This window comes from Triturus cristatus, chromosome 11 (assembly GCF_964204655.1).
Source record: "Triturus cristatus chromosome 11, aTriCri1.1, whole genome shotgun sequence".
Lineage (NCBI taxonomy): Eukaryota > Metazoa > Chordata > Amphibia > Caudata > Salamandridae > Triturus > Triturus cristatus.
Genome location: NC_140594.1, coordinates 82,125,637 through 82,153,586, shown reverse-complemented (window position 1 = coordinate 82,153,586; position 27,950 = coordinate 82,125,637). Strand labels below are relative to the sequence as shown.

General features: G+C 46.1%; 1 protein-coding gene across 2 annotated transcripts in view; it reads left to right on the top strand.

Annotated features, from left to right (window-relative positions):
* LOC146783280 (tRNA (32-2'-O)-methyltransferase regulator THADA-like) overlaps positions 1–27,950 on the top strand; it is a 233,738-nt gene that overhangs the window by 195,962 nt on the left and 9,826 nt on the right. For both annotated transcript variants that reach the window (XM_085633313.1, XM_085633314.1), the window contains 5 exons: positions 2,168–2,372; positions 3,712–3,921; positions 8,924–9,162; positions 19,074–19,256; positions 20,946–21,206. In XM_085633313.1, the coding sequence (XP_085489439.1) occupies positions 2,168–2,372; positions 3,712–3,921; positions 8,924–9,162; positions 19,074–19,256; positions 20,946–21,206 (1,098 nt within the window). The remainder of the gene's footprint in view (positions 1–2,167; positions 2,373–3,711; positions 3,922–8,923; positions 9,163–19,073; positions 19,257–20,945; positions 21,207–27,950) is intronic.

The following is a 27,950-nucleotide window of genomic DNA, read 5'->3' as shown; positions in this document are numbered from 1 at the left end:
TTCCTGTCTTGGACATCAGCCAGGGAGCTACGTGGGCATCACTCCATATGTTGACAAAGCACTACTGTCTGGACACCCAGGTGCGTAGAGAAAGGCATTTCGTCCATTCCGCCCCGCAGGACTTTTCAGTTTGAACCAATCACAGAGCCACCTCCTAATAGTACTGCTCTGGTATCTATTCTAAAGATGAAGAATCTGCAGTTCCAAGTTTCTATCAGAAGAACAAGTTACTTAGCGTGGATAACGCTCTTTATGACCGAGTCTCTACCAGAGGTAAGTTACTTGTCTTTTTTACTGCCATCAACAGGTTCTAGTGACATGAAAAGCCATGAGACTGAAGACAGAGCGATGACTAGATGTCACCAGAACCCCAAGATGGCTTTATATGTCCATATTACACGCTAGCCATGTTTTAAGAACGATCGGAATTGAATTACTGGATTGGACGGTTTGGTTGTAGAGATGAGAAAATATTTAATTATGTATTTCCCAAGGAACGGTTTTTAGAAGACCTGCTTTGGTCCATCAAACACATTCTGTCTGGAGACGTCGACGTGTTTCAGTGCATTCCTGCAAGGTTGATCTGATTCCAGTTTGAATGTTCAGGTTTCGTTCAGTTTATTTGAAGATGGTTCTGATTAAAGAAAGAGCTGTTGTCAGTCTTAGGCGGAGAGTTATCTAAAGCATGGGAGTTTTCTAAATACACTGCCATGCTTGGGAACTAGTTAACTGGCAACAAAGAAATCAGACTTAGAGATTAGAACTCCCATTTCTCATACATAATGAAAATAAAATAGAACTCATTCAGCTGTCTGCTATTGGTCATGACTTTGTTCTCTGTCGCACCACAAGTAGGTTAGCAGATGTTGTGGCAGCGCTCACTCATTGACATGCCTCTGCAGCTTTTAAGTGTGCACATGTTAGGCAGTGATTTAAACAATAAAGGTCGCCTGTTAGAGGGATACTAGGCCCAGGGCAACAAGAGGTTGACACCCAGGCATTGTTGCTTGGATCTTAAGCACCAACCTTGCCCTGAGCGATAATGTATCTGTGGTTTCCACTATCTCCAAAGAGAAATAGGGGGGTCAGACTCTATTTTCTTAGTGGTTCTGACTTAAAGGAGTGTAGAGGTGTCCCTGTACAAGGAGCAGTGCTTCTCAGGATTCTGAAGGGGATAGCTTGGAGTGGCATGGGTTAGGCTTCCATGATGTAGGCCGTCAGTCTAGGGTTCCTCCACTAGTAGAGCCCCAGGGCTCTTGGCTCGATGGGAGCTGTGTTAGATGAAGTAATTGATTTGAATTTAGGGGTGTGTCTAGAACTCCTCGGAGTATGGGGTGCTGACGCATACCTGTTTTTCTCTAGGATTTGAGCAGTTCACACTGCTAGGGGAGAGTGAATGAGTGTTGTGTGTCTGAAACTGTGACAGGGATCCCAATAATACCTAGCATAGGAGCCCCTTCAAGAGTGATTGCAAGGTTGCTCAGTTCATTGAATGAGTAGATGATAGAGTTCAGTGTGTTTGTGTAGGTAGAAGGGAGAGTTAAAGTGGGCAAGAGTGCCTATAGGAGGGAGCAAAGAAGCATTTCAAGGTAAAAGGCACCACCCCGCCATTGTCCCCAACTAACTGAATCTGAAGACAGGTATGCTGTCCTGTGTGTGCCTCTTTGAAGCCTGAGGTCTTCAAAGAGGCACACATGGCCTAAATCAGGAGAGCTGGCAAGTACGCATTAGTGGAAAGATTCCCATTACAAGATGGCCGCCACATACTTGGACCCAGCTCTATCTTTATTGTCCTCTTCTCTTTGTATGTCTTAAAGCATTTCACACAGTTTTACCGCCAGCCTTTTCATAGAACTGTGCATTCATTACAAGGACTATCCTCCGCCGCAGCAGTTTACATTTTCATTGCCCATCTGCACATCTTCAAATGAAAGTTACTTCTGTTCATAGAGCCTTTTCTGTTGATGCCATGTGAGAATTCCTGCAGCAAATTGGAGGCTTGAGCGGAATGTTTCAAATGGAACAAAATATTGCTTAAGTGACAGTGCCATTGGATATATGTAGATAAGCAGAAACTGTTAGTTCTCTCTAGCTCTCTTGATTCAGATACATACTTTGAGGTTGGTGGGTATTTCAGCTCTGACCTTTTGCCATGTTTTGTTTCCAGCCTGTCAGCGGATGCCATGCTCTCATTGGCTCACGGACTGGAAAGCTGCTTCTGGTTGCTCACACCGGCCCAGCGATGCCCTCTCATTCGCTCAGCCTACCTCTGTGTCATCTCGCTGCTCATGAACATCTTCTCACCAGCTTTTAGACAGAAGGTCGAAGAGTCTCTAAGTGCTGAGCTGAGCCGCGGTCCCATTGAACTCCAGGTGAAGTGCATCACCGCCATGCTGCTCTGTGATGTTTTGTTATGTTGTGTGTCATTTATAGACTGCACAACTTATATTTCAAAAACATCTTGCTGCTCGTTGTAGCGAACAGCTCTACACTACAGGATTTGTAGTTAGAGACTTATCTCTCCCTTGAGAAGTACCCAGTGAGCCCACCCTGACAGGGCAATAACCACGTTTTGAGGAACCCTGAATTGCCTAGATTCAACATTAAACAGAAAGACAGTCGTAGTGTGTGTTGTGTGCACTAGTGCAGGTAAATCTAGACAGCTGGTTACAATGTTGAGACCACGTCACATTGTCAGAGATGCTAAATAAACACAAGTGTCTCTCCTCCTTCCATGCACACCTTTGCAGAGAGCAGTGTGTGAACTCCCTGGGAGGTGGTTTGGTGCACGCCTTCATCTTCTTCTTCTTCTTATTATTATTATTATTATTTTAAATATCTTTATTGCATTTTTCATTTTTTGTTTTGTCCCAATTTCACATGGGTCATTTGGAACCGCAAAAATACATACATACACGTGTATTACAATAGAAATCACATATTGTGGGTTCCCGGTGTAATTATAGTGACAAAGTATATTAAAACCGTTGCTCATACATCATAATAAGGTGAACAGTGGTATACAATGTCCATTATGTTCCATGTCACTTCGTAAGTCCCGAGTTATGGCGCCATTGCGGCTTCTACACACTCAGAGCATACATTTATTCCCGTTAGCAATATGTAACTCTTAATTCTGCGTCCCGTAGAAAAAGCCCACTAAAGACCATCTCCATGTTCATACATGTGTATAATTGGGGATGCAAGTAAGACATATCTGTTTTCGTTTTAACTAACTAAAAGTGCCATCTATAACTCATTCCAGCTGGGTCAGGGTATCAATGACACGTGCATGTTTAATCTGATAGCTCGCTGGGATGGTTCGCTCGTGGTGCACGACTCCCTCTTATGAGCACTTCCCACACCCTTCTAGTCATGATGTTGAAATCTGGCACAGTATAGGAATAACTGGCTTTGCACCACACCACTGAATCCTGCTTTTGTCGAGTAGCTGGTTTAGGGAAGACATTGCAGTCGAAGGTTCTGACCCAGCCGGACATTGCATTGACTTTTCACCAGACCTGCTTATACTTGAGAACCATTTGCTTGTCTGCAAATGCCATCATTTATTGACAGACCAGTCTGTTTCTGTCCCCTCATAGCCCATATGATGCTTGACTTTGTAGCTTTCAGTAATTAACATGTCCCACACAGTTTCCCTCACATATATTTCACCAGCGCTCATTTCTTTCCTGTTGTGCTGCTGTCCAGGTGGGACTGAGCGCTTTCCGCCAGGTGTGTGCCCGCTACCTCTGCACGGCGGCAGCAGCCTCTGATGACACCGCAAGATATGACCTGGTGTGCCGGCTTATACGAGAGAGCGAGACAGATGTGCAGGTATCTGTCCTCACCTGGGTGACCGAGCAACAGAACAGGAGCATGGATGCGGCCCTGGTGGAGACTCTGAGCAGGACACTGCAGGTGAGGCCATCTTGCATCGTTTGAGCTGAGAGAGATGTCACAGTAGTACTTACCTTTGCATGGAGTCCGCCTTGGCTAAGTAGGTGTTAGCTCCTTTGGAGTGAATGTGGCTTCCAACACGCAGCTGTCCCGGTGTAGTCCAACACCACAAGGTGGCAAGAGTGGCCATCTTGCATCGTTTGAGGTGGGAGAGATGTCACAGTAGTAGTTACCTCTGCATGGAGTCTGCCTTGGCTAAGTAGGTGTTAGCCACTTTGGAGTGAATGTGCCTTCCAAAACGCAGCTGTGCAGGTGTAGTCCAACTCCACAGTGTGGCAGGAGTGGCCATCTTGCATTGTTTGAGGTGGGAAAGATGTCACAATATTAGTTACCTCTGCATGGAGTCCGCGATCCCTAAGTAGGTGTTAGCCCCTTTGGAGTGACTGTTCCTTCTAACACGCAGCTATACCGGTGTAGTCCAACTCCACAAAGTGGCATAAGTGGGGTGGGAACTGCAGTCAGTCTGCAGTGGTGGTTGGAAATCAATCCCTTACAAGGAGAGAACAGTGCCACTCTTTTGGATATTGGGTATTTGAGCTACAGGGTGCAGGACACTGGTCTCACAAGGAAATAGCTATGCACGATTCACCTGAATAAGAAGCATAGCATGACTCTTCTGTAGCCATGCACGGAGAGGCAGCTGCTTACTGGTACATTCGCTTTGAGCAGGCAAAAAATACCAGTATAAATATCATAAAAAACAGAGCAATTAAAAAGGAAAGAATAGTATATGCGTAATGTTGGACAAAGATGAATGAGCATTGGCAATCCCAGTCGGTTTGACTTATAAATGAAAGTGTCTTTTTGGTAATTGATGGGTTTAGGCATTCAATAGACGATCATACATGCACTCTGTCGCTCGTCATGTATCCATTCTTGAGCCTGCTGACTAGTTCTTGCATTCACCCATTTACAACAACAACAAAGCACGCACATAAACGAAAAAACATATGTAACATAAACTAAAAGCATTTAAGTAGAAGAAAGAAAATGTTTCCATCTGAACATAGCAGGACTATAACAAGTACGTACATACTTAAATACAATTAAACATAGCAGTGGATACCAATCTCACAGTGGAAAAGTACATAGTGCATCTTTGTTTTAACCCCTCGCGTGCGTGCGTGCGTCGGACAACGGCTGTCGCGAGCACTACCTCCATAGTGCTGCGCACGTCCGTTGGCCTACGCGGCCCCGCCCGCCCGATATATCACCCGCACCGTGGCAGAATTTACGTCGCGGTTAACAGATTAAAGTTCCAACATGGCCGCCACAATTGGAACCAACGTGTTGCCCATCTTGAGATAATGAAAGAATGATCAAGTGCGGACAATACCTTTTAATGATTGTCATCTGGTTTAGAGGCTGTCGTCACATGGGATGCAACGCACTGCAGATGAAACGGGTGACCAGCAGGAGGTCCATTGCCACTATCTGAGGAGCTGTAGTATATTGATAAAAATGAAAATAAAACCATGGCAGGGAAGGAAAAGAAGGGGACTTATAAAAGCAGAAAATCGAAACCATAAAAATCCGTCCCACCAGCCAAGCGCTAACGTGCACTCATTTTCTGCGAATGTGTGCATGTGATCAGAAAACTGGCGTGACTAACAGAGCAAAAGAGCCAATGGCTGAAATGTACTCAATGCCCCGTGCTGTGTGGTGTCTGCTGTCATTGATGGAATCCAATTGTAAATGCTACTCATACAGGCCAATGGCAGCAGAGGGCTGACCCAAAGCCCCTCTACATACAGGCATACATGCATACATATGTCATTATATGAAGACAGTGGAAAAGGGACTATAAGACCTAACCACCCCCCCTTGACTGGAAGAAGTTTATTCTATAAAAAAAAATCTCTGGGCTTTGTCAGCAGACCCCATACCTTAAAGCCTAGATGTAAGGTTTACATCATAGGAACAGCATAGCTCTTCTCCATGTAAAGGGCTTTCTCCAAGGGTGTGTTAAAACAACATGCATCCCTGTAATATCAAAGTACGAGTCTCCTGCAGCACAGCTGTGTTTAGCATGTTTTGTCTAGGTGCTAGGGACTGACCAGAACAGAATAACAAGGGGCATTGTTTATCGACCTTGCACATCGTGTTCAGGCTAAACTCCAGGAACTTAGCAGAGAACGCGAAAAGCAGACGGTTCTCATGTGAAAGGCATAAACAGAGTCTTGCAAAATAAAGTCATGTAGTAACGTGCGCAAAAGCAGTATCATGGCAGCCAAGCTCATGCTAACTTAGCAATGTCGACAATGACCCTAATGGCCATATAACACTCTGATATGTTTCAGAGTGGACAGCCCAGGAAAGCTAAAAACAATGGTTATACATAGACCGGGCTGTTGGATGGTGCTCCCTATCTGGGATCAAGTAGCGGTCATACAGGGACCTTCCCGTCTACTGCCAACTGCCAAGAACCCTGACTTCATCCCAGCCCTGCACCCTGCTACTTTCACTGAGTGGAAGAGAGAATGCAGACTCACAAGTGAACTTTTAAGTAGCGAATTAGTTCAATAGTCTGAGCACTGCAAGCAGAAATAACATATCCTGGAGATGTTACATCTCCAGTACTGCCCGGTTCATCACGGGGTCCTCCATCCGCTAAACTAGATGGCGGCCACCAGGCAACGGAATCCCCTTGGAGACCCTGGTACAAGCATTCTCAGGCACTAAAGGGCTAGCATACAAAACCTTCTGCTCCTTCAAGACTCTAAACCCGTACTCTACAAAACTATCAGATTAGATGAGCAATGAAGGACATATCCACTAAAGACTAGGAACACATGTGGGTGGCCATACCAGTGTCCTCCAAAGGAAGTCGGCATGCAAGGTGATGACCTGATGGTACCTCACCCCCACCAGACTCCAGGGCATGTATCCCAAAGCCTCCAACCTCTGCTGGCGATGGAACAAAGAGATTAGCACTTTCAATCATGTGTGGTGGGAGAGCACGCTCATCCAAACGTTCTGGAAAGAAATCATAGGCCATATCAAAGCTACCTTAGGATATCCTATGCCATGTGACCCTCCCTGCCTCAGTACTCCTGGGGATTCGCCCGACCGAGGTAACTGGGATCACTCGAACTGGACACTTGCACGACACTTGCTGATGTTCTCACGAAGTTCTTTTGCGAGTCTACCTGCAGTATACAGGGACTGATAGGGAAACCGGACCTGTCAATTCCTGGACATTTTTCATCTTGTTTCCTCTGGCATAGCCGGTTGAAAAAATGTATATGCGATGCATTATAGTAAAAATTAATAAAGATCTGTTTTAAAAGCAAAAAATCTGACCACATTTTTTCCAGTGTCCCAATATGACTTATTGCGTTTACCTTTTACTCCTTACCATAACCAACACATGCCTACTGAACTGTGCACGAATTTACAACCATCAGGTGCACAGTTATAAAATTACAAATATCTACCAAATAACAGTTTGTCAAACAATAAACAACTCAGTTGAAAAGGGGCCAACAAGGGTTCTGACAGTGAAATTCTTCTATCTCCAAGGTTTCACCATGGGGGGACCAACACCGAAAACCCTGCCTACTATGATATTCTGTGAGATTTCATGTTACAAAATATCAGTGTACAGCCGGTAGTGCAGTGTTATAACAGCCCACGGGTAAAGGCCTTGGCTTTAATTAATGCTTTCCGCCGGGCCAGCTGTTTTTGTAATAACTTGTCATACTACACAGATCAGACCTGCGGCATCTAATATGAATTTTCAGAGTGCACCAATCATGCTGATAGCCTTTATTGTTGGCTCCTTACCATAACCAACTCTGCCTATGGTGTTGAATGCAAGCTTTCCCACAAGGTAACCATCAGGGTTACAGTTATTGCAAATATTAAAAGTATTACAGCTGGCAATACAACACACTATCTCTGCTAAGAGGGCTTACGGATTACCTCAGTGCAAATCTTCATCCCCACAGTTCATCAGTGGAGGTAATCAATGCCAAACGGCTTGCCAACTACAGTAATCTCGGAGATTCTATGTAAATCAATACCTCTGTGCAGGCTTTAATACAGAGCAGTAACAACTCTCCATCAAATGTCTACTGATTCTAACGCATGCTTTTCACAATAAATCAGTCAAGCCCACTGCCTCTAATGTAACTTTTCATAATAATCCAATCAGGCGTATAGCCTTTATTATTGACTTGCCACCTTTGTCAACACATTTCTGCTCTATTAAGCATAAACCTTCCCACAAGGCAGTACAAGCACTCTTTTTCAGTGGAAGCATACAACTTCTGTCTAAGCAAATGGTGTACTGAAGATCATCTGAGCTGAGGCCCAAGCAATACTTCTGAAACTCTTTTTCTGTTGATCACATTAGGCCTGGATACAACTGTACTGTCAAGTCAGACCTAAAAAAAAACAAATTTCAGATTGCATTTGTGAAATCTGGAGTTATTTCATAGTGAGAGGAAAGTGGGAGACGGGGGTGGGGGCTTGGGGGGTCAGAGAAGCACACAGTGAGATAGACCAACACTGAGATGGAAGACAGAGGAGCACATAAGGGAGACAGCTGGAAATTGTACTCTTGTAGAGTGCTTAACTAAAAAAAAAAAGTACCACCCAACAAAACAGCAGTGTAACGACATGGTTATATGTCCATGCTCCAGGGGAGGGAACAAGTAACTACGCGAAAGTAAAGCTACCCAAGCCATCAAATAAGAGGCACGCAGATGAGTGACAATGAGGCTACCAGTGGTAAACAGTGGTCAGGTTCTGAGTCCCCTGTAAGCGAACAAAATGTCTTGGGCTGTCTTAGGGAAGATATGAAAAGTGTCATAGTGGAAATGAAAGAGAATCTAAATAAACATTTTCTGTCTTGAGTTCCTTTTTAAGATAGACAATAATGAGTGTTGATGATACACCTGTGAACACTACTGCCAATCTGCAGCTCAACCTCCATTTTTTCCCTTCTTCTTATGGACAGAATGATCTAGCCCATGTTTTGCTTCAAGAAAGAGACTCTGAGTTCTTGAAGTGCTTTCTCCAGGCCTTCATTTACCTGCATCAGCAGCCGTGTCCTCGGGAGCAAGGCTCCAGCCATGAACCCCACCAAGAATCCCTTGGGTGTGCAAACCTCCTTTTGTCAATGGTGGAAGAGGGAGATGCTGGACCAGAACTCTTGCGTCATGAGCTGTGCGTGGTCAGTCTTCTGCTTGTTCAGGGGTAAGTATGGGGAAGACCACCATTAATATACACCCTACATTGTCTGACTCTTTTTTTTGCTTCATCTCACTCGCACTCCTTCTCAGTCTCATTGACTCATTCTCCTTCGCTGTTTTGTTCACTTGCTCATTCTTAATCTCATTCTTGCCCTCTTTCACGCTGTCTCTCCTTCTCCATCCTCTCCTACCTTCCCTTTCTTCCTTTTTATTTTCCCTTCTTGCTCCATTCCTTTGTCTTGCTGAGGGTCGTGGATAGACCTTAACATTTACACACTTTTGTCTAGAATCATGCATAAACTACAAATCAAAATCATTATGATGCAAACGTTCTCCATGTTTGAAATAGCTCTTCTCTTTTGGTATGAAAGTATTGGAGCAGAATACAAACTCTTAGACCTGTGGCTTCTGCAACAATTGTAACGTAAAATGATGTACCCACCAGCAGAGTGTCTGCTCTTACAGTTACAGAAAATGTATGTTCGAGGCATGTGTGGCTGTAGATACACATGCTTTGCATACTCCTGCTATCTAGTGTTGGGTCCGGATGTGTACAAGTTGTTTTGCTTTGAAGAAGTCTTTCAAGTCACGAGGTAAAGAGACTCCTCCGGTTGGTGATAATACGGATGTACGCCGTTAAGTTCGAACGTGTATTATTTTGCTCCGGTTCGAGACCATTTCAGGCTACTTCAGTTCATAATTCATCCATACCCTTGTCGGTATTGCTATGGAATGCATTTCCCATTCTTGCATGTCGTGATCTGGAAAACTATCACCCGTCAGATCAATTAGTTATGACCACGACCTTCAGGCCTCGTTCTTCAGGGCCTATCTTATATCTCTTTAGCTTCATCATAGAATGCCCTGCTAATGGAACGCACACCATTCCATTTCGGCCTGAGGTGCCACGCTAAGTTCCTCCAGACCGACCTTCATCAGGTCTGCAACCTGTGCTTGTCTCGCGAGCACTGGGAAGAACACTGGGTGCCTGCCGATCAAAGAAAACCTTGCGGGCCGAAGGGCACGTCACCGCGAGATGCAGCATCCGGAGGTTGACAAAACACCCGACATCTTCGTTCGACAGGATGTCCAAGAGGAAGAACTCTGAGGCTTCTACGGCCGAGGAAGAGACGTTTTCCATAGAAGACTCCAGCTCCGAGGTAGAGATCACCCTCCACTTGCAGGAACTTCAATCGGGTCAACTTACCTGATGACTAATGTGCCCATCCTGTCGCCCAAAACATTTAGTTGCGGCCGAACAAAAGACTCCGAGGCCACCACTGCCAGCAGGCCATGGTCGGCACCGAATTCCTGCTCCAGATGCCCAGCCCTCAGGCTCTACACCGAAAGCACGACCAAAGCCATCCGCTTTCACACTGAGCTGACCCTCTTCAACTTCATATCCGACCACTTTGGCTCCGAGCACTTCGGTACTGAAACCACTTTCGGCACTGAAAACTTTGAAACTGGCATCAATATCAAAGCCTGGTACTCCGGTGGAACCAATCCTCCAGATGATGCAGCAAAGGCTTGATCCACGCCAGAAACAATTGCATATACAGCCTCTGACTGGCCATATTTTAACCAACACTGTGGTGTCGGCGCCACATCATCAAAGTGCTAGCTTTCCCCTGGAGAAGCCATAGACTTACCAGTACCTATAAAAAAAGAGGAAAACGGACAAGGCTACTAGTCCCTTGCACTCTCCTCCATCAACTTCACCCCCACCACTACCTCCTTCTCCTCCCTTCATTCCACCACCTACTCCTGCTCAATCTCATTCTCCGGGCAATCCCCTAGATATTACTCCACCGGGGTCCCCGCATTCCTTCACAGGTGGGCTTGGGGGGTGATGATTCATATGATGCACCACAATCCCAGGATCCATGGCCCCCGACTATGACATTGACCCTTAAGGAGACACAGATATCGATCTGTACCATGCAAAATGCTCGCCTCCTGATAGCACCACCTCATATTAGGAGCTCATCAGCAGAGCTGTAGTATACCACCAGGGCCCCCTCCATAAAGAGCCTACAGAGGAGGATGTCCTCTTTGAAATACTATCCAGTACACATAGGGCTACCCAATACCTCCCGATGTTAAAAGGCATGATGCGTCACACTGATGACATCTTCGAAGACCTGCGAGAGCTTGCATTATTACTCCTAGGGTCGAAAAAAATACAAGGCTGCACCCTCAGACCCTATTTACATCCGAGGGCAACTCCCCCTTGATTTTTTGGTTGTGCCCAATGCTCTTAAACGAGCGAATTCACAAACAATAGCTGACGCTCCACCTCCTGATAAGAAACCTAAGCTTATTTATGCTTCCAGGAAGCGAGTAGCAGCACAATCCATCAATCACTGGTGGCTTGCAAATTCACAAGGCTTTTTAGCCAGGTATGATCGTGCCTACTGGAACTCCTCCAGTACTTCCCAGAAGATCTTAGGAAAAAGGCACAGGAACTTGTAGCGGAGGGCAAACTAATTTCCAATAGTTCCATTACGTGTGCCCCAGACTCCGCAGATAAAGCAGCCAGGGGTATTAATACCAGTGTATTGCTACGTAGACATGCATAGCTGTGTATCTCTGGTTTCAGAGCAAACACTCTTAAATATCTCCTTGGATAAGGAACATCTGTTTTGCCCTCAAGTGTACCCAGCATTAGAAAAGATGAAGAAGGATACGGAGATTGCTAAGTCGATGGGTGCACGCCCAACAACCACTCCCTGTGGTTCCTTTTGCCACTCCTCGTACAGGGCAGGTTCCAAAGCAGCATCTTCTAATGCCTCTTCTTCCTCATTTTGTCCACAAAGTAACAGCTTCCCTTCACGGGGCTATTACATGGACACTTACAGGGATAACAACTCCAAAGAATGTGGTAGAGGTGCCCCCTCAAGTGGTGCCACACCAATCCTAAAGCAGTGACTCTCTTCTCCTTTCCCCCCGATCATTTCAACACCAGTCTGGGTCGATTACAACAGTTTCTCCCCACCTGGCGATCCATAACATCGGATCAGTGTGTGTTGGACATTGTGCACTATGATTATTGTCTGGAGCTCATTACCACATCACCAATAATTCCACCTCGCACTCACAAACTCTCTCTAGAAAATCAAACACTGCTCAAACAGGAAGTTCAAGCTCTCTTGCTCAAAGTAGCTATAGAACTTCTCCCTTTTCAACATCAGGGGTTTACTCCCTGTACTTTCTCATTCCCAAAAAGGACGGCTCACTATGACCCCATTACCTCCTGTCAGGGGCTCCAAGATGTGATCCCACTTCTCCAGCAAGGCGACTTTATGTAGGCACTAGACTTAAAGGACGGCTACTTTCACATCCCAACCAATCCAGCACACCGCAAATACCTCAGGTTTGTCATAGCGGGCAAACATTATCGGTTCCAAGTCCTCCCCTTCAGGGTGACTTCTGCACCCTGCGTGTTCACTAAATGCTTAGCAGCGGTAGCAGCACATCTACACAGACAAATCAGCCATGTTTTCCCATATCTGGACGACTGGCTTATCAAAGCTCCATCAACTAGGGTTCACCATCAACGTACAAAAATCCCATCTTCAACCTTTACAGGTTCAGCCGTATCTGGGGGCTGTTCTCAACACACAGATGGGATTAGCCAATCTCAATGCAGCAAGGATTCACCATTTTCAAACCCTGCCACCACAATTTCAAACCAATGAACAACTAACAGTCGGAACATTTACATTGCCATAGTGCCGCGTGCACGACTACACATGTGTCTGCTGAAAGAATGTCTAGCACAACAGTGGTCCGTCCCAGTCACAGGGTCAGTTGGAGAATCTAGTGTTGAAAGACTCATTTATCGCTGTCTGTGGTGGTGGAACACACAAAACCTGTTAAAAGGGTGGCCATTTCTCGACCCTGTTCCACAAATAATTCCGACATCGGACACATCGCTTACTGGTTTGGGTGCTCCCCTACAGGATTGCACAGTTCAGGTTCTCTGGCACACCAAATATCAGGGTCTCCACATCAATTACCTCAAGCTTCCGGCTGTTCATCCCAGCATTGAAAGCATTTCTACCTCACCTGATAGACAAGGTGGTCCTAATCCGCACTGAGAATATGACAGCCATGTACTATGTACAAAAACAGGGGGGGGACACGCTCTACAGTTATCGCGCCTATTGCAGACTACTTGGCGTTGGACAAAACGTTACAACATACATCTGTTAGCGGCACACCCTTCATGAACGGACAACAACTTTGTTGACCTCTTCAGCAGGATGTGGCAACAAGCCTATGAGTGGGAACTCCACCTCAAGTCCTCCTCTCTTAGTTCCACAAGTGAAGGTTTCCACACATAGATCTGTTCGCAACTGCAGACAACGCAAAATGCCCTAACTTCGCCTCCAGGTTCCCACACCCACTATCCCAGGGCAATGCTGTATGGATGAACTTGCCTATGCTTTTTTGCCTCTCCTTCTTTTCCATTTGTGGTTTGGAGGCTCAGGCAAACCTCTCTAACCCTCATTCTAGTAGCTCCCACTGGGGCTCGTCAACCCTGGTTCACAACACTACTCAAATTCTCCGTGGTTCCCCAGGAGAACCTTTGCCTCAACTGAGACCTTCTCACTCAGAACCATGGAGAAATCAGGCATCCAAATCCAAAGGAACTCAACCTTGCGATTTGCCTTCTGATGTAATAGAATTGGGTTACTTAAATCTACTACCTAAATGTATGACCATTCTCAAAGAAGCTCGTAGGCCTGCAGCTAGAGCATGTTATGCAGCTAAGTGGAAAATATTTGTATTTACTGCCATAATAAGCACATTGACACATTTAACACAACTGAGCAAAATATTGTTTGCTATCTTCATCATTTACAGCTCTCTGGCCTCGCCTACACTTCTATGCGCTTACATTTATCTGCAGTAGCTGCTTATCTACAGAATAGGCAACACTTATCTTTGTTCAAAGTGCCAGTCGTTAAGGCCTTTAACCCCTTCGGTGCTCATGACGGAATGGTTCCGTCATGACCCACGGTTGAGCTGTGCTCATGACGGAACCATTCCGTCATGACCACGCCCGCGCAAGATTCCGCCAGCACAGCGGCGGAATCTGCGCAGCATCGAAGGGGTTAAGGAAGGGCTGAAAAGAGTAATACTATCCAGAATTCCACCTGCACCCACATGGAATCTCAATATTGTTCTCACCAAACTTATGAGTCCACCTTTTGAACCCTTACATAATTGTCCTCTTCAATTTCTATCTTGGAAGTACGCCTTTTTAATTGCCATTACTTCACTTAGGCATGTCAGTGAGCTCAAGGCTCTAACCTTAGAAGAACCTTTCTTCAAAATAAACAGAGATTGAGTTGTCCTTCGCACCAACCCAAAATTCCTTCCACAGGTGGTTTGTCCTTTCCACCTTAACCAATCAGTTGAGTTACCTGTTTTCCTTCCTCAACCAGACTCAGTTGGTGAAAGGGCTCTTCATACACCGTATGTTAAGAGAGCTCTAATGTATTACATTGACAGAACCAAAGATTTCTGTAAAACCAAACAATCCTTTGTTGCTTTTTCACTCCCTCACAAAGCAAAGTTTATCTCTAAATCAGGCATTTCTAGATGGATAATTAAATGTATTCAAACATGGTATGTTAAAGCTAAAAAGATTTTACCTACACCTCCTAGAGCACACTGTACTCGGAAAATAGGGGTATCAATGGTTTTCCTAGGAAATATTCCAATAGCTGACATTTGTAAGGCAGCTACATGGTCTACACCACACACTTTCACTAAACACTATTGTGTGGATGTTCTAGCACGCCAACAAGCTACTGTAGTGCAGTGCTACGTCACTTTTCCAAACAACTGCAACACTCACAAGCTAGCCACAGCTTTTGGAGGGCACTGCTCTACAATCTATGCAAACCACGTGCATCTACAGCCACACACGCCTCGAACAGATTATGTTACTTACCCTGTTAGCATCTGTTCTTGCCATGTAGGGTCAGATGTACGATGCCATTTAGCATTTCTTAACTGACCAAATCTCTATTTTGGCCGTTAAGAAATGCTAAATGGGTTTTTCATATGCACAAAGTCCTTTAAGTGGTCGCAAATTGTGATTTCTAACCAGTAGAAATCGCAATTATTGATCTCCTTAATAAGAAATCTCCAATAGGGATTACCTATTTGCAAATCCGATGCACATGTACACAGCATTTCCTATGTACGGATTGAGCTTTTAGGAAATGCAATTACCATTGACTCTAAGTCGATGGTAATCCTGTGCAATAAAAGAAAAAACACCCAAAGATGCTTGTTTTGAAATGTGATAGAGCACACACATGCCCCTAGGGCATATGCATGCTCTACATGTGCATTACTATTTTTGGGGTGCATCACGGGGGCCTTATGCCCATAGCCATCCTTGGCATTTCCAAAATAGCGATTTCCTAATAGGAAATCACTATTTTGGAAATGCTAAACGGGCCCCTTGGAGCAAATGGCATGGGATTTCCTATTTGCAATTTCCAATCGCTATTAGGAAATCAGATGTTTCATACATATCATTTTGTATTTCCTAAATCGCAATTTCTAAGGAGTCGCTATTTAGGAAATGCAAAATTGCATTTTAGTACATCTGGCCTGCAGTGCTGTAATATTACATGCATCCACACTCCTCCCCGGACACCTGTGGCTGTTGCAGTTCATTTTAAACTTTTTTCTTTTGCATGGACATCTCTTTACTGATACCTTCTTATACTCCATTATCACCCACCTGCGGGAAAACAATCTAACGATGTAGTTGATGCCCATGTGCATTATCATCAAGAGGAGGAGTCACTTTACTACGTGACTCGAAAGACTTCTTTGACGAAAATCAACTTGCACACATCCAGACCCAACACTAGATGGCAGGAGAATGCACAGCATATGAATCTACAGCACTACATGCCAAGAAAAGATGGTTACCGGGTAAGTAGCATAATCCTTCTATCTTCAAAATCACCCAAGACATGAATACATTTGTGACACAGTATTGATACGTGCATCGCTACTAAGCCTCTTCCAGAGCATGTTTTGTGCCTGTGAGGACATGATTGCCGAAATCTAACTTCACCTCGAATTTTGTAATATTTGCATGGTACCACCTTCCTACCACCCTTTGCCCACATTATCAGCAAAGTTATGATTTTGGCAGTTGGTGTATAGATCAGGATCCCTTAACACTACACAAAGACCCACATTACAAATGGGCTTATTTCCCTCCGGAGTGATACCTCTAGGTGAAATAACCAAAGTCGCCACCACAAGTGTGTCCGGGCCCTGAATTATTGCGTCCGGACCTGATAACTCTGCCCCCACCGCACTGTCCTGGGTCTAATTTTGTGGGAGCTGTGGGCAGCAGCATTGGACGGCCCCTGTTTGCCCTCTGCAGCTCTCTGGGGAGTAGACCGTGCCCACCCCGGACAGACACAAGCATGCACTGGACACCTGACATAACACCCACCCCCTTTAAGCCCACCATCAGCTCGCCCATGGACCCTTTCTGACAGCTGAGATGGCAGAAAATGTCAGTGTTTTTTTTCTCACCAAAATGATGAAAAACTGCCCAGTAAAGCACGAGGGAACTCTGGGTTTGAGCAGTAATTCCCCATTTCAGGTGCCTGGGGGGTGGGAACTTGGAATGGCCAGGCTTTGGTGCAGAGATACTGGGCGTTAATTTTACTTCCAGCCCCCTGATATCTCTGCAGCAGAGTCAAGCCAATGTTCAGTACCTTGTGAATGCGACCCACGCTCACTAGCCCGATCAATGCCCATCCTCCTATCCTCCAACAATGTGGCCCACTTTCCAAATCATCCTGCAGTTTATCATCCCTTCGATTGGTTTTCATGTGTCCCTCCTCTGCTAGTGCCCACTCAGTTACATCTTTAAGCCACAACATGAAGGTTTTAAATATTTACCTCCTTAACTTAAAAATTGGAATTGAAGGAAATCCTTGCCAAAGTTTTGTGAGTGAAGTAAGAGTACGATCATCAAAAGTAGTAACTAAGCGGGACATACACAAGATGCTATGAAGGAGAGGACTGCAGCAGCCATGCATATCCCATTGCAGAGAAAAGGAGGAATGTAGGGAGGGGAACTGGAAGCAACCATCGGAGTCAGCCTGTTGCGTTCAGTGTTGCGGGTCACATCATTAAGAATCCTGTGTTCTAACTTAGCCTAATAGGCTACTGTTGGTTGTAATGTATGCAATCATTTTATTACATTAGTCTTATTTTTTAATTAAGTATTTTCCTTGGCCCCTGTTGGTAAACCCCAACCCCTCCCTCAATTGTGTTATCAGAATGTTTGTACGTTCCGCATGGGATGACCAAATCATGTGAATCTTATGGTGACAGGTGACATGAGGGAGACGGTGAGCTTAGAGGTCGATGTTTTTTATTTGTTCCTGAAAAAACTCTTTCTTTTTACTATCTTGTGATTGGATTCATCCTTGCAACAACTGCTCGTGGGCCTGATGAGCCAGGAGGTTGGATTAAAGACGTCACTTTTTCTGGAGCACTAGAACCATACTGAATTTTGTGGTGCTCCTGTATCACACACGGCTCACTCTTGAGACTGCAGGCACGGGTCCAGCCACCAACTGTACACAATAAGAAGTTACTTTGACTTTCCTCAAATAGGTCTTTGCAGGTTGAAGTTTCCCCTTCTAGAGATTGTTTGTCTAGATGAAAGTTTTACATTTCCTTCCAAAGCCAGCACATGGTTTTCATTCATCGTGGACACGTCATCCTACGTGAGATGAGTACCAGTATGTGCGGAATCCTTGGTGTTTATCCCTTCCCCAAGCCTTTCTCCCCTTTAATTGTACCAACCCTAAGGCTTTGATTCTTTATGTTGGAACCAGGACCTTAACTTCATTTGTCCCCTCAGGAGCCTTTTTGTAGGGAGCCTGTTCTGCCTTCAGCTTCTAACTGCTAAGGTCATCCAGCTGAAAATTGCAGAGCATCTGAAAGATTCTGTATCTGTTGCAAGTCTTCCTCGCCTTCTTCCTGATGTGGGACTTCCTGTTCTATTCCTAGGATTTGCTTCACTAGAACTCCCCTGAGTAATGACCTGTGGCCCTGTTGAATGCAGTCAATATACCTATCTCAATGCAGGACATCCATCTCGCCCTAGGGCCATCTCAGCCGTAAACTTACACTGTTAACTCCTTCATCTGCCAGATACCTGGAACTAAAGGATACTCTGTGCAGGAGTCCTCTCTGGGAAGAGTAACATTACTCTGCTCTTGTCTGGCCTGCTTGTGTTATTCACACACAGCCTTATATCTGATGCATCCCAGAAGGGAGCACCCCCAGCTTTGTCCAAGCACTCCTTACCAATGTTGGCTTGGACCCCTTTGTTGGCTATTCTTCATTGAATATTTGTGGTCCGATCTTTTTAGCAGTTCTACTGGATTGTCTATTGTCTGCGCCACAATTCTTTCTGAAACCCAAGGTCTTCATGACCAGCTCTGGAAGCTTTCAGTCTAGCCAGCAGTGGCGCAGGCCCACCGACCGGTTGTCAAGAATGTTCTGTGGCCACTAAATTCAGCTGCTCTCCCTTTAAACCCACTCGTTTGCCTCTGTAAAGACCCCCATTTATGATCTTTTATGTTCACACACTCTGTAAGTTCATGCTGATGCTTGAGACCATAGGGTCTTAGCAGATGTCCTCAGAACAGCCTCCTTCTTGTGAGTGGGCCTTGGTGGGATTTGAACCTGCTGCCTGCAGTTTCCTTGCATATCTCTGGCTTATCTCACTGACCGAGGTTCAGATTCATCAAACTGCAAGGGCTATGAGATATAACAGATTTGACTTTTGTGGGGTGTATCAGGGTACCACCCACGCTCTTCTTTCTTTTCCTGTTGCAGGTCGAACCTAGAAAATCCCACACTCCTGGATCGCTGGTGTAGGGCACTTACTGCATGTTCTGATCCGATGACCTCTGAGGTGCTGCGACTTGCTGCAGCGCAGGCACTCGGGTTGGTTGGCGCGAATGTGGTTCATAGAGCGCGGAGCACAGCACAACCTTCCCTCCAATCGCTGGCTGTAAAGTAAGTACTGCGCTGTAATTTAATGGTGGCGCAAAAGCTAGTCTCCTGTGTTGTTTGTAAATACTAAACTCATGCATTGGTGTGTGTGTGATTGCTGTTTTTACTGTGGGTGTACATGCTGCAATGGTTAGTGCTGTGGTGTAGTAAGCGTGTGAGTGCGTTGCTGTGAAGCAATGTGGATGTGAGTTCTGATGTTGGTATAAGTAGTGTTCATGTCACAGTTTGCTATGATACAATCCAGGTGCAGGTTCTGCACCATGGAGTCATAGCCTCAGCCAGTACTTTGGGACTGCGTCTTTGCCTCTAACTATTTTACAGCATTAACCAGTGGTCGCGGGGCCTTGGTCAGTGCTGTGACCTGGGTTGCTACCTACTGATCGTCCGAGCCATGTTGTCTTTCATGGTCAGGGGCTCAGTCTCTGTCAGCAGTTGGGTAACCACTCGCGGCTGATGGCGGTGAGGCACTGTCTCTCCTCATGTACAGGGTCAGGGTCTTAGTCTTTGCGGGGATCAGGGTCCGAGTGTCTGTCCTAGGTAGTGGTGTGGTCCCTGCCTCTGGCAGGGGTTATGAGCTGTCTCCTGTATCCGAGTCACTTGGCACTGGCAAAAGTTTTGGTTTCTTTACTGAGGGCCTGATCTAGATCTCGGTCGATGGGTTACACCATCACAATGGTGACAGATATCCCATCCGCCAAAATAAAAATCCCATTATGTCCTATAGGATTTTTATTCCGGTGGATGGGATATCCATCATTGTTGTGACGGAGTAACCTGTCCGCAGAGATCTAAATCAGGCCCTTTGTCAGGGTGACGGCAGCAGCCTCTAATTGGGGTGGCTGTCTCTTGGTCTAGCTTCTTCCTTGGTCACTGTGACAGTCTATCTCTTAGCTGGTGTCACAGTCCTATGGTCGGGGTCCTAGTCCCTGCCAGTGGTCGCGCCCCTTCCATGCTTGTGTTTGGGTCGTGCCTTTGGGTGGTCTCCTGGTTTCTGCATGCAGTTGGGGTCCCGGCCCTGAATGCAGTTGAGTTCCCGGTCCCTGACTGTGGTTGGGTTGCCCATCCTCTGCCTACAGAGAGGTACCTGGTTCCTGCCTGCCTGTGGTGAAGGTGCTCCTCCCTGCCTGTGTTTATAGTCATGCCCCCTGCCTAATGATAGGATCATTGCCTTTGCCAGATTCTGGGGTCTAGAGGCACCTCTCTGACCTTTAGTCCTGCCCCCTGCCTAATGATAGATCATGGCCTTTGCCAGATTCTGGGGTCTAGAGGCACCTCTCTGACCTTTAGTCCTGTCCCCTGCCTAATGATAGGATCATGGCCTTTGCCAGTTTCTGGGGTCTAGAGGCACCTCTCTGACCTTTAGTCCTGTCCCCTGCCTAATGATAGGATCATGGCCTTTGCCAGTTTCTGGGGTCTAGAGACACCTCTCTGACCTTTGATGATGCTGCTTCTTGAGGCTAGAATTTATCTTGACCCTTGCTGATTCTTGAAAGTGCAAAGGATAGCCGAGTGTGAGTCCTGCCTCACTGCAGATGACAGGGCTGAAAAAGAGCTTTATATCTAGAAGAGGACCTACTGGGTGAGGTCTTTGCATGTGTGTGTGTGTCTGATTCCTTGACTGGAAGCAACAGCAGAATTTGGTTATTTTGACTTACCACCCTCCATTGTCATCATATCTTTTCATTTTGGCAGAGTGATTGGCGTGGGTCTCCAACTCTTGCAAGATGAGGACCAGGCGGTGCGCCAGGAGGTGGAAGGCTTTGCCAGCCTTGTCTGGAGCTCTGTGCAAGCTCAGACATTGGTCGTCAGGGTTCATAGCAACAAGGGGCTGATGTGTCTGTTGCAGCTGCTCCTGGACCACTTCTGGAGCTGTGACGAGACCTTCAACACGTTATTGCTGCACCTCCCTTCAGCAGAGCTGGAAGAGAGCTTACAGGAGCTTCAGGCCAACAGGTGAGTCACGTTGGGGTGCAGGATGAGCTCAGTGCTCATGTTTGAGGCTGAAGCACAGGTCAGGGGGCCAGCCTCGTATATTCAGGTAGAAATCACTGGCCGTGTGTGCAGTCACCGGACTTAAAGCAGAAGGGCCCATCCAAGTGTGTGATGCTCAATGGTGCATCCAAGTGTGCGATGCTCCATTGCTCCCTCAGTAGTGAGGGCCTAACTCTTCTGACCCTAACTGACTTAAGAAATTGTAGCTGAAGTGTACGCAGAATGGGGCAAAGTGAGAGGTAGTTACCTACATGAGCAGCTATCAATTCCTGATTTAATACTACAGGCCAGTACCTTTCTCACCCTCACCATCCATCTTCACATCTGGTACACGCTCCAGCACTTTAACTGCACCTCAGCCTACTTAACATTTAGGACATCCTCACCCACTAAAGGCTGTAATCAATCAGGATGTGTAAAGCATGCTAATCACCTGATGGAGTATCCAGGCGATTGCACGTCCCGGAGGCTTATTCCAACAGCCAGGTCTTGAGGGCCATTCAGAATTCCGGAAGTGAGGTCTGGAGGTGTGTGAGGAGACTGTTCCAGGTCTTTGCTGTGATGTAATTAAGGTGAACAGAGCCCCACTCACTGAAAGATCCACTGAAGTCCCATTACTTCATCGCATGATATCCTGTCTTAAACCATGGCTTTTTTAAGGAGACCTGGATGTCTCTTAGGGTCTAACTGCAGACTCTTCTTTTGTAAACTCTGACACGGTAGAGAGGGTCTCTTGGAAACCTTTTAACTTTTCTGGCTCCGGCTGCCATGTGGCAGGAGGTGGCAAGGCACTCAAGTCTGTGACAGACATATAGGGATACAAGCAAATAGCGTATACTTTTCAGAGAAGGTGGCCTGCCCCACCACATGCGACTGAGAAACCAAGCTTAAATCTTGGATGCAAAAAATATCACCTCCACATAATGAGGCTCCTACCTCACTGCTTCTTTCAGATGTGGTAGCGTTACCTTGTTTTGGAATACCATGTAAGGAACGTGCAATGTGATACAAAGATAGCGGAGTACATTCAATGCCTAGCAATAGTGTAGGAGAACATCTATCACAGTAGCGACTGCATTTTCTTTCCTGGGTTGATGTGATATGAATTTACAGCTACTTATTCATGGCTGTACAAAAGTAAGGTGTACGGTGGCCTGAGTTCAACGGGAAATGCTTGCTGCTTGGGGTGAAGGTCCCTCTGTATCCTTTATTTTGCTGTCCCCTTTTTGTATCTGGGGTAAGGGTGCTATCAATCGTCCATTGGAGCAGATGCCTGGACATGCCATCTTTTCCCTCTTGCTGCCTGGCATGCTTTAGTAATCACCCCTCTGGACCTAGTTCAAAGAAGCAGTTGAAGGCCCTGGCAGTCCTATAAATATTGCAGGGCCTGCCACATGCATGTGTGGCACACCCACAATACCCCATGGGCACATCACTTGTATGACCTCGCCTGTTTTGGCTTAGGAAGTCACTTTCAGAGGTTTGGTTGAGGCATAGGCGAACTGCAAGGCAGTACACACTTCAGTAATATACATGTTAAACCTGCAACTCATATAGCGAGAGACTCCAGTATATAGATTATAAATGAAGCTGTGCGGTGTAATATGCTTTTCTGATTGATAACTTAGACAAGAAAATCCGGTCACCTGTTGAATATCCCCAGGCACCAGATGGGATTTGGACATTTTCTAAGGCTCCCTAGCATTGATAGGGGTGCACGCTACAGCTGATGTGGGAAGCTGTGTCACAGCGACGTCACTGCGAGCCAGAAAGAGCTTACCCGACGCACCAACGCCAGTTTCTATTTTTCTGTGCCTTTCAAGGCAAATCTAGATCTCCCCTGTTTTCAGAGGTTTCTTCTGAGTTTCTTCTCACATAACTTTTACTTTAAAACCCAGTGCAGTGTTAGGAAATATGTCCCCTTTTAAGAGATCAGGTTTTGAACCTTGTTGCACCAGCGTGCAAAACGTATAACTGATCCTCTCAAGGTCTGTCTCTGGTGCCTTGGTCCAGGCATGGTTCCCACTCTAGCTCACAGAGCCACAGTCTGCGGCCCATGAGCATAAAAGAATGAGAAGCCAAGCTGTTTATGGCCAAGGAGACTGACTGGCTCATCAGTAATCTTGGTCCAGGACTCAGTCCTGCTCCAAGTCTCGTGCTGCACTGTTCCTTTTAATGGTGGGAGAAGAGAAGACCACAGAAGAAAAAGTGCTTAAGGACCCCAATGCATTCTTGATTCCAGAGAAAGCCGCTTCCTCCACTCGAGCCCTACTCATTGAATCCTGAATTGATGGTGGCCTCAAGTCCACAGAATTCCCCACCAGCTCTGCCAGTGCGGTTCATAGCTCTAGAGCCCCTGGCTCCGCAGCCATTGCTTGTAACCCGCAACCAGCGTACCCCGAGTTTGTGTCACTGGGTATAGGCCCCAAATTTTACTGCAGGATTTTTGGGACCTCTTTCAACAGGCATCAGGCCCTCTGTTGTGCCTTCTGGGCCCATGGGACTGTGTTGGCTTCTGTTTGGGCTACCATCTGCGGGTCCCCCCCTAGTGCCAAGCGTCCTTCTCATGCTGCCATTGTCTCACTCTGTGCTAACCAGCGTCATCCCAGTTCCAGGACCCTCACAGGTGATTTCATGCTCTGTGCCTATACTGGTGCAGAAACAGACTCTGCCAGCTCCAGTGGTGCTGGCTCCTCTCCTCCTTAGTACCTGATGCTCCACCTGTCCCAGTGAAAACTCACCGCTCCAGGCGGGACGTTCACATTCTCATTGAAGATGAGTGTTAAAGTTAAATCAGAATCGCAACAGGCCTATATCCCGAGGATGAGGGATATCTGATACGAACACTGTTCAAATGAGAGAAGACCGTCCTACAGATACAGACTGTTGAGAAGCTATCATGCGTCTTGCCCCCACTACTTTCTTTCTGTGGACACAGCAGATCTCTTGACATTACAGAACACTAGTAGACTGGACACATCCCTGGATGTGAACGTATAGACTCCGCCAGGAGAAATGGCATCTTTTCATACTATCATCGAAAAGACTGTCAACCTTCTAGAGTTCATCAAACAGACAATATGTGATGGGAGGATGCTTGCAATAAGTCTAACCACTGAAAATCGCTTAGGGTAGTATTGCAACCCATCGTTCTTTTGCCTACTCATGACACTTGAGATGAGACACAGCTATATGCAAATCAGTCTTGACCCTGCTCCCATAAGAACAGTGCACCCTGAACTGCCAAGCAGGATCTTTCTGAACTGGAACACAATCAATCCAAGATTGGTTTTGCCCTAACTTAGGCTCTTCAGTCAAGTATAGCTTGGGGACAGTGGCACAGTTAGCGAGGGACCCTCGTCTTGGCGTACCTTCGGACACTTGGGTCAGTACATCAAACACACAAAAGGTGATGGGAGGATGCTTGCAATAAGTCTAACCACTGGCAATCACTCGGAATACCATTTCAACCCATCATTCTTTTGCCCACCATGCCGCCTCAGATTAGACCCAGCCATATTCAATTCTGTATTGACCCTGCCCCAATAGGAACAGTCCAGCCCAAACTGCTTCTGAGGAAGATTCGCCAGAACCGAGCACAAGTCATTCTCATTGCTCTGTCTGGCTGAAAAGGGTGTGGTAAGCAGACCTCCTGCGCCTCTCCTATTGTCCTCCATTCCATCTTCCTCTCAGTGCGGACTTTCTGTCCCAATTGGAGGGTCAAGTGTTGCACCACAACTCCAGAGCTTGAGCTTAAGAGGGCACATTTGAGTGCTTTTCAACTGTGACTGAAAGTGGTCAACGTGATCCTTTCTGCTAGCCATCCTTTCACAAAGTTGTCTACTCTCTGAGGTGGAATAGGTTTGTTGCATGGTGTATGGAGCAGAATGTTAACCCTACTGTCTTTCTGGCATCCTTTGATGTGCGCTCTCGCTGGCCCACCAGGACTGTGCAGTGGGCACTGTAATGGGATACATAGCAGCTTTGTCATCTTTCCTCTGCTTCCTCATGCCTCGGTGGTGTCTGAGCTGTTGGCCTTTTGTGTGAGGGGGTCTCCTTTCAAGCCTCTTCACAATTGGCAGTTATGCTTTTTAACCGTCAGTATTGTCTTTCTGATTGCCGTTATTCAGCCAGACTCTCAGGTGCAAGCACTGAGCATCAGCCCACCATTCATGTGCTTCTTTGCGGACAAGCTGGTTCTCTGTGTGAGAGCTTCCTTTCTTTGCAAGTGGTATCCCCTTTTCATCTGACACAAGCCATATCTCTTTTTACCTTCTACCCTCAACCTCATCCCACCAAAGAGGAATAGAGACTGCCTCAGCACCAGATGAGCTGTGAGGTTCCGCAGTGATCATAACAACAACTTCAGCGTAGATGGTCAGCTCTTCATGAGCTATATTAGTTGCAAAAGAATGCAAAGTTGTGCAGAAGAGGATGTTAAAATTTGCTGTACCCGAGCAAAGAAGTAATCACCAGAAGGTTTGCGAACCAATTCCACTAGCGTGAAGGGTTCTACATCTGCACAAAACCTCCCGGGGTAAACTCTAAATCACGAAAAGTACCCCACAATTATTGAGATAACAGCTATAACCCTGGTTACGAGTGGGAAGATGGTCATTGAGGCATCCTAGTTGTTACCCACCGGGTTGTGGGAAAGGAAAAAATTCCTTTCACCCTCACACACCCTAGTGGTGTCATGCTTCATCATCGGGTCACCCCGACTCCTAAAGGTCAGGGTGGGCTCAACCATATTACAGGGAGCTCTTTGAAGATTTGGCCAGGAGGTCTTTAAATATTAAAAATCCTCAGGCAGTTCCCGGTTTCCCTTTATATGACCCTAGTGCCGACATGTTTCAGCCCAATCTTTGGCCCAATATGAGTCCCGGGAGGGGAAAAAAGTCATTACAATAATGTTGTTTTGTTATGTTTTTCCCCCCTTTTCCATTCCCCTCCCTCCTTCCAAACCCTTCTCTCCCCCACCCCGTCTTCCCTCTCTTTTTTCCTTACAGATGGAGAAGAAGGATAATATCCTCATAAACTTAAGGTAAGTTTGTCTGATTTTTCAAAGGAGCAACTATCTGCCCTTTTTTCGATAAAGTAGCAGTAGCTTAGTACTTATTTACTGTTTTATCCAGGGAGGGAACTTCTTTACTTTTTTCCCTGAAGAAAGCCCGGGACTCATATTGTGCCAAAGATTGGGCTGAAACATGTCGGAACTAGGGTCATAGGACCACAAATATCCCAAATGACCCTTCATATGCTTGTAAAAATGTTAATATCTTAGTCGGTTCCAAGAATAAAGGGAAACCGGGAACTGCCTGAGGATTTTTAATATTTAAAGACCTCCTGGCCAAATCTTCAAAGAGCTCCCTGTAATATGGTTGAGCCCACCCTGACCTTTAGGAGTCGGGGTAGGGTGTGTGAGGGTAAAAGGAATTTTTTCCTTTCCCACAACCTGGTGGGTAACAACTAGGATGCCTCAATGACCATCTTCCCACTCGTAACCAGGGTTATAGCTGTTATCTCAATAATTGTGGGGTACTTTTCGTGATTTAGGGTTCTACATCTGAGCTGGCCAAGGTCCCTGTTGCTGACATTGGTCGACCTACAAAGGCTTCTCTTAACACCCTCGCCAAACATTTTTGTTGGGGTTCTCAGGTGAATGCGGTGGCCATTTTACGTGTTTGGTTCTGTAAGATTTCCAGGTTTGACCAGTCCTTCAGACCCTTAGCCTTGGGGAGGTACTGCTTTTCAATCAATACAACAGGTGAGGAATCTGCAGGGAGAAGTGTCCATCAGAAGAAAAAGTTACTTTCATTCAGTAGCCACCTTTCTGGTGGAAATTCTGCTTCCAGATTCCTCAACGACCCTCGCCTCCGCCCTATTCTGAAAGGTGGTCAAATGCAGTCAATGATGATAATAATACAATTAATAATAATCGGTTGTATAGTTAGATATCTCTGCACAGTGTTTAATTGATGTCACTCTCGTCTCAGCCTCAAATGTGCAGAAACAAGTAGACAAGAACTGATGTTAGTGCCTCGAGGTGGACACTTTCTGGCTCCAGTGACTTTGCTGTGATGCAGCTTCTGGTATGGAGAGGGAGCCTGTGCCCCTTACCTGTGCCGAGGAGCTATGCAGAATTTCCGGATCCATTCTGGGGCCTGAGGATATTCGACAGGTGAGGATCTACAGGTAGATAGAGGATCCACCAGAAAGATTATTACTGAAGGTAAGTAATTTTTCTCGATTAGCATTGGGTGTGGGGAGGGGCAGTGACCCACGAGGGGGAGCTTTGAGTGAGTCTTGATGTATATCCCACCACAAATAGCATATCATCGGCTGCACCTGCATGCATGGCTTATGCCATGCTGCCTTCTCATACACAGGACTTTTAAACAAAGGGGTTTACCATAGTGAGTCATTGCAGCTCAATTGACTGAAAGGCATTGTTTTTGAGGAGACCTTCTAAACTTTGAAAAATAAACTTGCTTATAAAGGGTTAATGTGCTTCGGCATCTGTTTTTTTCTGAATTCATAAAGAACTGACAAAGATAATTATTTAACTGCTTTGGTGGGAGTTCTGGTGCTCTGAAGATGCCTCTGAAATGAGGTCTTCATGCAGTGTGAACTGCTATCAAGACAAGGGAACAAAAGGGCCGTGGCTGGGAGAAGTTATGACCGCCTCCTCACAGGATGGCCGCC